We start from the raw sequence: 11,070 nt of genomic DNA, 5'->3' as shown, positions 1-11,070 counted from the left end.
TATCATAAATAAAGTCGTTTCAGTACTTCTACAACTAAAAACTACACAAAATCAACAACAAAATGTTCTTAAAATACAATACAACTAGAAAACTATTAAAGGGATAAAAAATTTAAGAAACACAATGTCAAAAAATATAAACAAATAAAATACGTTCGTTCGCGGAGCCTGTCGCGGACTTTTAGTTATGGCATGCTCCGCTTGTCGTCGATTAGTCCCTGACTGTTTCTGCGAATAGTTAATAGAGGTATATATTAACATAGAGGGAGCCTACCTTCCGCGCTTCCTGACGACAAGATCTCATGGACTGGTTTGCTGCATCTCTTTCTAACACATTGTATGGAAAATCTATGATGACATTCAGTGTGAATATAGGCACGGAAGAGGAGGACAACTGTAGCAGCTTTACTATGCGTAAGAGTGAAACAGCACTAATCCAAATAAAAAAGATGGTGTCGTCACTTCGTTCTGAATGATACTCTCTCTATGCTAATATATAACTCTATGGAATAGGTACACTTATTAATTTCCTCCCAGCGGTGACATAAACGTCAAAATCCTGAAATGGCCTGTACAACGTGAATTTAGTCGTGCTGTACAGGTACAGTACCTACTCAGCCTAGTCATAACCTAAACATAAAAATAATAATGACTTGTTTTCAGGACCACTCCCTTATTTTTAATGCTACAATGCTCGGTGAAAAGATGGGAACCTCTACAGACATAGAAACTGATTTTGCATCAGGTTTAATTTATTTCATGGTTAGAGATTACGCTATTGTACGATGGAATATTGGGTAAGTTGTGATAATATTATAACAAAAATATATCATATATAGGTCTGGATCCCACGTATGAAAAAAAAGTTGATTAATAGCAAGCTGAAAATTTTTCAATAGCTTAAGGGTGTCTAGTAGGACAAACTTTGATATATGGGAACACTGGAACAGGGGAAGTTTTAACTGTGGAATAGGTTAAAAATTTGGAACGGTCAGACCACGAAAACGGCACATGTATTTTGTCCGACAGAACAGACTTAAACTCTCCGAACAGAGATTGAACTCTCATGCAAAAATCAGACTGCTATTTTTCACCAAATGGGCGTTTTAATGAGTGGAACATGTAGAATATGTGAAATGACAGGAATTATGACAGGTGATAAACAGCAGTCTGATTTTTGCATGAGAGTTTAATTTCTATTCGGAGAGTTTAAGTCTGTTCTGTCGGACAAAATAAATGTGCCGTTTTCGTGGTCTGACCGTTCCAAATTTTTAACCTGTTCCACAATTAAAACTGCCCCTGTTCCAGTGTTCCCATATATCAAAGTTTATCCGACTAGACACCCTTAAGCTATTAACAAATTTTCAGCTTGCTATTAATCAACTTTTTTTTCATACGCGGGATCCAGACCTAATAACACTCATACCTAAACACAAATATATACAGTCTATTTTCTACAAAAGCATGCTTATGCCAGTAAAAACTTCTGACGTCAGAGCACTGCCCATACATTAGCATGTGACTTTTCATCATGGCCATGTTTATGTCATTACTTTTTTGAGATATTTTTCTTTGTTTTTTGACTGTACAAATAACATACGTTTGTTCTGGCATCAGTTTCAAACGGTTTGAAACCATCAGCGAATAGTCGACCAGCGCGTGTAGAGGGGATAGTACTGGTGACTGTATTATGTTCTCTCACTGACCAACTGTTTGCTGACGGTTTCTGACTAGTTTGACTGATTGCTAGAACAAACCTAATATCTATAACTATTTTATTCTAATTATTGATGTCAGTCGATTTTCATTTCTTGCCGAAATATATTAAGAGGATGGGTACGTATTTTCGGCTGCAATGCTATTCAAATGGGGATTCATTTTTTTCGAATCCTGAGAAAACTAATAAGTATTTTTGAAAAATTTAAACGCAGAATGAAAGATTACGTTATTAGCGAGGGCCGAAAGTACCTGAGAACTTCTATAATGTTTACTTTAATAAGTTACAGGGGTGAAAAACTAAGAGAAAATTTAGTGTGATTTTTAATTTCAAATATCTCATTCAAAATAAACTTTGTATTTATTCTAAGGGACTTTCGGCCCTCGGTAATAATTTAGTCTTTCATTCTGCCTTTAAATTTTTCGAAAATATTTATTGGTTTTTTCAGGATTCGAAAAAAATGAACACAATGCCTGTGGTAATATTTTCTAAATATATCTTTGTCTTACAACGCACTCAGTCGAATATAATGTCAGTCAGACAGTGACAATCATGCAGTGACAATTTTGGCGTCGGGAATATTTTGAGTTGTTGATTAAATAATATTAATATATAGTGTATTTGATAAATAATTGATTTAAGACGTAAACTTAATAAAAAGTTATTTATTGTGTATTATTTGTGGAAGATCCAAGCAGAGAATGCATCAGGATAATATATTCTGTGATCCAAATGCAAGTATTTTTTTGTTAAAGATGTTCAAAATTGTAAGCGTTCCATAGTAACAATATATTATAAAAAAATGACTTTATGGTAGGGGAGCCCAAGCGAGGATTTTTGCAGTTACTCAAGCGCGTCAGATTATCATATGGGGAGAAACCTGGTGCCCTGCAGATGTACCTCTACCATATATTAGCTCTTAGCACAGGGGAGTTCGTTAAGGGGGGTCCGAAAAAAATCTATCCTTAAAAATACTCGACATTGTCAGATTAAGATAAGGTAAGTGTTAAGGACATGCAAAACAGTGTATATTTCCAAAATCTAACGATTTGAGGGGGGCGTAGGGAAATAAGCGAGTTAAAAGTTTCACAAAAAAAGCGAATAATTCGCGAAATGAACGTTAGATCGAAAAACTAAAAAATACGTGTTCAATATTTTTCAAAAATCTATCAAATGATACCAAACATGACCCCCACGGAGAGGAGTGGGGGTAAATTTAAAATTTTAAATGCAAATCGCGCGATATTTCGCAAAATAAACATTAGATTGAAAAACTGCAAAATACACTTAATCAATATTTTTGAAAAATCTATCGAATGGTACCAAACAGGCCCCCCCACGGAGGTGGGATGGGGGGTTACTTTAAAATCTTAAATAGGAGCCCTAAATTTTTATTCCAGGTTTGGATTCTTTACGTAAAAATAAGCAACTTTTATTCAAAACATTTTTTCAAATTATGGATAGATGGCGCTATAATCGGAAAAAACTATTGTTGGAAATGGAAAATTAAATTAAAAGATGGCAAGCGCCCACTACAATAGAAAACGTTACTTAACTTTTTTTGGTTTTAGGGCTTACTCTTCACAACCCAATATGTCCCCAAAGCGCTTGAGTGACTGCACATTTAGCATACTTCGCTCACCTACTGTTAACACTTTTCCTCTTTTCTCTATTGAGTATTAGTTTTTTTTGTACATATAAATTATTACAATCACTGAATACATATTTAATGAAAAAATTATCACATTTATTAACTGAATTAATAATTTGCCATTATAAAAATAACAGTTATCCAAGAACATTCAAAAGCCTTCTCTTTAAGTTAATGATGACATTTTTAAGTAGAATGACATTTTAGTAATGTTTACATATCCATACCAGTGTGAATTTTACTACACGTAATTTGCCGTGTAAAGGCAGAAAAAGTAGGGATAGCCGTAAAATATTGGCGAATTATGTACCGATGGCCTTAATATCTAATACGCCGAATATTTGTAATGTTAATTAACGAAAATAAACATCAACCTTAGAGTATTGGTATTTCTCTAGCACAGCTATACGACACCCACATGGAACTGTCCGATCTTGCATAAGTGTCAACATGGTATTATAATAGGGCTTTTCATTCACAGTCATTTGTTTCGAGCTTCTGTCATATCCTATATATCCTATATATTAATATCCTATATCCTATATTCTATATATAATATCCTATAAATGAAATAATCAATGCAATCGCGATTACGTTTTCCTTATAGGACTTTTCATCGATTGTCATTTGTTTAGAGCTTCTGTCATATGTTATATAATCTGTGTATAATATTAATATACACGGATTATACGACATATGACAGAAGCTCGAAACAAATGACAATCGATGAAAAGCCCTATAAGAAAAACGTAATCGCGATTACAATGATTATTTCATTTATAGGATATTCTGACCAATAGAAAGCTACAGAAATAAAAATTACAGCGATTATTTCATTCATAGGAGATTCTGACCAATAGAAAGCTACAGAAATCTAAATTAAATCGATAATTTTTGATAATTTCCCGTCGTCAAGTATATTACGTCAGATGCCCTTCGTTGCTACGAAAAAATACATTCAGTGACATTAATGACAATTAATGTTTTAAAAATTATAAAAGTGATGACTTTCAACCGTGAAATATTTATAACAACTGTGTGTTTAATTGTAGTAATTTGTACTTACATAAATAAATTACAATAAAATTTTGGTTTTGAACAGTTTTATTCATGAAATAATCGCAACAAATTGCACTCGATCTCTAAAATTAATATAGAATTTTTGCCCTCGTGACACTTTGAAATAATTTCACTCGCCTTCGGCTCGTGAAATTAAAACTGTCAAAGTGACACTCGGGAAAAATTCAATAATTTTAGAGCTCTTGTGCAATTACTACTGATAATTTTTGATAATATCCCGTCGTCAAGCATTATGTCAGATGCCCTTCGTTACTACGCAAAAATGAACATCCAGTGATATTAATGACAATCAATGTTTTACAACATGTCACAGAGAACATCAAGAAACACGTTTAGCAAATATTCAGGTGAAGATATCAATAAAATATTAGTTAAAATTATTTGAAAAGACAGTTTTATTCATGAAATAATCTCAGCGAATTACCCTCGATCTTTAAAATTATTATTGACTTGTTGCCCTCGTGCCACTTTGACATAATTTTAGAAAGCCCGACTGTAACTTGAAACCCAAAATTAAAACTGTCAAAATATCACTCGGGAAACAAATCGATAATTTTAGAGCTCAAGTGCAATTAATACTGATAATTTTAGAATTATATTAATTAAATAACTAAAAACATTTTTATTATTAATTTTATGAAACAATTGTTTAACTCTAATACTCCAGAAAGTAATAATTTTATTTAAATATAGGTATTAGACTATTAGACAATCGTACTCTACTGATATGAAAATAATTCAAACTCCGATGACTAATGACAGTTCAGTATTGCTACATTTTTACATCGTTGGTTGCTACCAATTTATAGTAAAAATTGTGTGTTTGTTTTAGCCCAGTAAATGAACGGGAAATTCGGCGATACCGTGTAATTTTCAGGGGCAGCCCCGAATTGCTTGAAAATTTGGATTTAGGTTCTACTTACCCTCCACTTCAAAGTTGAAATTGTGCCGTTGGTTGCTTTTACTTGGGGGGTGACAGTCACCCCTTCTTGGGGGTGAAAAAACATACGTTAAAGATAAGACCGGAAATGGATAAATTGACTGATTTTAAGTAACTTTTGTTTTATAGAGTTTTTTACGTAAGTCAATACTTTTCGAGTTATTTGCCATTGAAAATGTTGATTTTTCAACAAAAAACTACGTTTTGAGACGGTTTTTCGCAAATAACTCAAAAAGTAAATATTTTATCGAAAAAAATACCCTTAGCAAAAGTGTAGCTTATAAAAAACCCAAAAAATAGTATATCAGTAAAGTCTATCAATCAAATAAAAACAAAGTTGTAGCTCATGAAAAATACGTTCTTATTCGTCTAATTCCAAATTGAATAATTCAAGGTGAAATCACCGAATAATTAAGCACTTTTCGGGAAAAACCCATTTAAACTTTTTTAAAGTGTTCATAAAAAGCTTTGTTTTAATTGTTAACAAAAGTTTTAGCATTAAAAATAAGCGAGTTACTCTCAAAATAAAGTCGGCCCTCTTTTTTTTGTAAAAGATCATAAAAATCTCGCCGTGTTTAGCTCCCCAAATGAAATTAATCGCTACCGCTTTACAAACAATTTACTTACCTATCTATTTTTTATATGATCTGTCAGTCTCACCGGTTTATAGTGTTTATTTTTGAAGAGTTATAATTGAGAAAGCTTGAATGGGTCACTAATCACGAGTGTATGCAAATTTTGAACAGCCATATCTTAACTTATTTTTGTCTTACGGAGAAACAAAATGAAACTAGCATATTTTTTATAATATCAAAACCTACATTTTTGTACTATTTAAGATTACTCTTATCAATAATAGTTGTTAAGTTATTTTGAAAAAATAAAAATTTTCAAAAATTTTTCGAAATTTTTTTTTTACTCTAAAACCAAATGTTTTAAAAAATAAGCACTTCAAACCAATCAAACTTACAGATCATATAAACAATACACATATAGTTAAAATAGATGGTAAAGCCAAAAGATTAATTTCGTTTAGGGTGTTAAATAGAGGGAGGTTTTCACGATTTTTTTTACAAAAAAAAGGGCCAACTTTTTTTTCAGTGTAACTCGTTTATTTTTGATGCTGTAAACTTTTGTAAAAAACAAATAATAAGCTTTTTTCGATACTTTAAAAATGTTAATAAAGGTTTTCCCGAAAAACGCTTCTTTCTTCGGTGATTTCGCGTTGAATTAGTCGATTTGGAATTAGACGAATAAGAAGGTATTTTTCATGAGCTACAACTTTGCTTCTACTTAATTTGTAGACTTTACTGGTACACCATTTTTTTCGTTTTTTTATAGGCTACACTTTTGCTAAAAATATTTTTTTCGATAAAATATTTACTTTTTGAGTTATTTCTGAAAACGTTCTTAAAACGTAGTTTTTTTGTCGAAAAATCAACATTTTAAATCGTGAATAACTCGAAAAGTATTGACTTACGTTAAAAAGTTTATAGAACAAAAGATGCTTAAAATAAGTAAATTTATCCATTTCCGGTCTTATTTTAAACACGCGTTTTTCACCCCCCCCCCCCCGAGAAGGGGTAAATGTCACCCCCCAAGTAAAAGCAACCAACGGCACAAATTCAACTTTGAAGTGGAGGGTAAGTATAACCTAAATCCAAATTTTCATGCAATTCGGAGTTGCCCCTGGAAATTACACTCCAAAACGATCATTTAATGGGCTATTTCATTTCCTACACAATATGATTCACAATACTGTACTTTAAAAACTGTACTGTATTTATAAATACTTACATATTAAACATAGCTTAATTTAAAAACTACTGTAATTATTGTTGTGTATTGTGATTGCGTTAGAAGCATGCCAAATCTAAATGCTTCTTTAATAAATTTATTTTGTTTTATTTTGAACCAGAACGAAATGATGGGGTCCCCTTTTACCATTACCTGCAGAGAAGTAAGTTAAAGAATTTAAAATATTATATAATTTTGTATTACAAATATTTTCATATGTATTTTAGCGTGTTGCAGTACCTAGTTTTAAGATATCGAATGATCTATTTTATTGATTATACCTACATTATGATAATATTGTTGTTAATTAATATTATATTTCAGCAAGTAATGAAAACCGATTGACATCATTAATAAGAATAAAGAATTATAGATATCGTTTGCACAGTAAACAAAACAAAGAAAAATATCTCTGACAAGTAATGACATAAAGATAGCAATGATAAAAAATCACATTCTAATGTTTTGGCACAGTTCTGACGTCAGAAATTTTGACTGACGTAAGCGTGCTTTTGTAGTAAAAAGACTGTATAGGAATGTATAATATTTATATATTTATAGGTATCCTATGGTAGCAGAACATCATGACATATTATCTCAATCGTACGAAACATTTCCATATGTTTCAGGATTTTTTACTGATACAGACAGTAGCATATGGGCTATTATTAATCCTAGAAGTCCCACGGAATGTGGTATACATGGTAACTCTTACTCTACTTCTTCTTCTACCTCGGAATTAGAAGAGAGAGTTTTAAGAATAAGTACACACAATGAAATAACTAAAGAAACGGAATTTGTAAAAATATTTACACGTTAAATAAATACTTGAAATAGTAGTAATTTTTTTAGTTTTATTAAGTATGTTTCTATATATGGAAACAATAAACACAAACGTCAATAGATACAATAAGAATTATAATTAATGAAGAGAAACTATGATTATCTCTTCTAAAATGAAGGCTACATGTCGTAATGGACATATAGGGGAAGGGCGGGCAAGTTGACATACTTAGTTTATCTTCCATACATCTGAGAAATACATAGATATACATAATTCCTTTTGATTTATAATATTCAGGTCATTTTTCTATTATTTTATGCAACATAAAATCACTCATACAAAGCGATTTATTAAAAATAAATACATAAAAATCAAAATAAACACAATTTGCATTTAAGGTCACATAAAACATAATTGTGCGAACAGAATTGTGTCAATAAACCAAATATCAACAAGGGTGGTCTACTTAAACATCAAAATGAGCACCAGATATATCCTAAAGTTCATTCAAGTATACGCACCTACTACAGGCCATTCAGATGAAGAAGTCCAAATATCCTGTGCAATCAAGGAAAATCCTGGCCACTTCTTAATAATAGGCGGTGATTTCAACGCCAAAATAGGTACCAAGGAAGACCCCTCTGAAATAATATTGGGAAATTTTGGAAGCGAAGGCAGAAATGATAGAGGCAAACAACTTTTCTTTTGGAAAACAATCTCTATCAAATGAACAGCTTCTTTAAAAAGAAAAAACACAGAAGATGGACCTGGGAAAGTCCAGATGGAAAAACAAGGAACGAAATAGACTATTTCTTAACAAATAAAAAAGAATTACTTAAAGACGTAAATGTGTTAAACCAGTTCAGCACAAGCAGTGATCACAGGTTAGTAAGAGCTAAAATAACGATATCGATCGAAAAGGAAAGACTCAAAATGATAAATAAGAAACACCCAAAGAAATGGGTAAAACCAACTAATATTCAGGAGTTCGAAAAATATATTAATGATACATTGAAAGATACAACAACAACAGACATTAATATACTGAACAAGCAAATAATCACCACAATACAACAGGCTCAAACTAAATACTGTCCAACAAACCAAAAAGATGAAAAACTAAGTCAACCCACTAAAACCCTTATAGAACTAAGACGACAGATGAAAGGAGATACAAGTTCCAGCAAAGAAGCGCTAAATAAAATAAATAAGACTATCACAAAGTCAATAAGAAAAGACATAAGAAACTACAATGTAGAAAAAACAAAACAAGCAATAGAGCAAAATAAGAACATGAAAGTTTTGAAGAACGTAAGCGTACAAAAAGGAAAAATAGAAATCAACAAACTAAGAAACAGAACTGGAAAAGAAACTACAAACAGAGATGAAATATTAACAATAGTCGAAGAGTTCTATACAGAGTTATACAAATCAAGAAAAAAAGATGACAATCCGCAACCTCCAATTACAGTAAAAACTGGGGTATTAAATCAAGGATCGGATTTAATGCCCGATATAACAAAATCAGAAATCAAAGAGGCTCTGAAGAAAATGAAAAATAATCGAACCCCAGGTGAAGATGGAATAGTATCAGAAGCACTAAAAATTGGAGGAAATATACTACTTGAAAAAATTAAACAACTTTTCAATATACGCCTTCACAACGCCAATATTCCAACAGACTGGAACAACGCTACTATGATTCTATTACACAAAGCAGGAGACAAAGCCAATTTAGAGAATTACAGACCGATTAGCCTCCTCAGCCATTTATATAAGTTATTTACGCGAATAATAGTTAAGAGAATGGAAAGAAAGTTAGAGACTTATCAACCAAGAGAACAGGCAGGATTCCGAAAAAATTATGGAACAAATGACCATCTACAAAGTATAAAAACCCTGATAGAGAAAGTAGTGGAATACAATAAACCCCTAGTTCTAGTTTTTATCGATTTTCATAAAGCCTTTGACACAGTTGAACTTAGCAAAATATTACAGGCGCTTAAAGAATGCAGGCTAGATTATAGGTATACAAAATTATTACACAAAATATACTTACAGGCAACAACCACTGTCAAATTACATACTAACAGTAATCGCATAAAAATAGAACGGGGGGTTAGACAAGGAGACCCAATGTCACCTAAACTTTTTAATACGGTCTTAGAACATGCTTTCAAGAGTTTGGATTGGATGACAAAGGGAATAAAAATAGATGGAGAATACCTAAACAACTTACGTTTCGCCGATGATATAGTCATAGTAGCTGAGGATCTAGGTATGGCAAGAGAGATGGTACAAGAATTCGTTGTAACTACAGAAAATGTAGGTTTAAATATAAACATCTCAAAAACAAAAATAATGACAAATTTGGTACCCAACCAGAACATCAGTATTGGTGGGAAGGAAATAGAACTCGTAGATAGATATAAATACCTGGGACATGAAATTACGATTGGCAGGGATAACCAGACTCATGAGCTGAAGAGAAGAATCGGTCTTGGGTGGGCAGCATTTGGAAAACTGAGAGAAACTTTTAAAAGTGAGTTACCCACATGTCTAAAGAGAAAGGTATTCGATCAGTGCGTCCTCCCAGTCTTGACGTACGGATCAGAAACACTTACCTTAACTAAAGCCTCGGCTACCAAACTAAGAGTCACGCAGAGAAGAATGGAGCGGTCAATGTTAGGAATAACTCTGCGAGACAAAATCAGAAACGAAGAAATCAGGAGAAGAACAAAGGTGACTGACGTCATCGAGAGGATAGCCAGGTTGAAGTGGAGATGGGCAGGACACGTAGCCAGAATGACAGATGGGCGATGGACGAAGAGGTTATTGGAATGGAGGCTAAGAGAAGACAAGAGAAGCGTCGGTCGACCGCCAACAAGATGGACTGACGACTTAAGAAAGGTAAATAAAAACTGGATGAGGGCGGCGCAGGATAGATGGGGTTGGAAACGAGGGGAGGAGGCCTATGTTCAGCAGTGGACTTTTGAGGCTGGATGATGATGAAAACATAATTACGAAAAAGTGAATTCAAAAAGATCTACCCCCGCTTCCCCTCTCCCGTCGCCAAAAACGTAATTTATTCATTTTTATTT

At 32.7% G+C, this 11,070-nt stretch overlaps 1 protein-coding gene across 1 annotated transcript; it reads left to right on the top strand.

Moving 5' to 3' along the window:
• Nucleotides 1-515: 515 nt before the first annotated feature.
• LOC114339414 (uncharacterized) lies at nt 516-8,024 on the top strand. Its single transcript, XM_028290063.2, has 3 exons — nt 516-601; nt 664-797; nt 7,747-8,024. The coding sequence occupies exons 2-3, from the start codon at nt 691-693 to the stop codon at nt 8,003-8,005; spliced, it is 366 nt and encodes a 121-aa protein (XP_028145864.1). The 5' UTR covers nt 516-601; nt 664-690; the 3' UTR covers nt 8,006-8,024.
• Nucleotides 8,025-11,070: the final 3,046 nt, after the last annotated feature.

This window comes from Diabrotica virgifera, chromosome 7 (assembly GCF_917563875.1).
Source record: "Diabrotica virgifera virgifera chromosome 7, PGI_DIABVI_V3a".
NCBI classification, from domain to species: Eukaryota; Metazoa; Arthropoda; class Insecta; order Coleoptera; family Chrysomelidae; genus Diabrotica; species Diabrotica virgifera.
The sequence above is the reverse complement of the archived record's forward strand: the minus strand, read 5'-3'. Positions and strand labels throughout refer to the sequence as shown.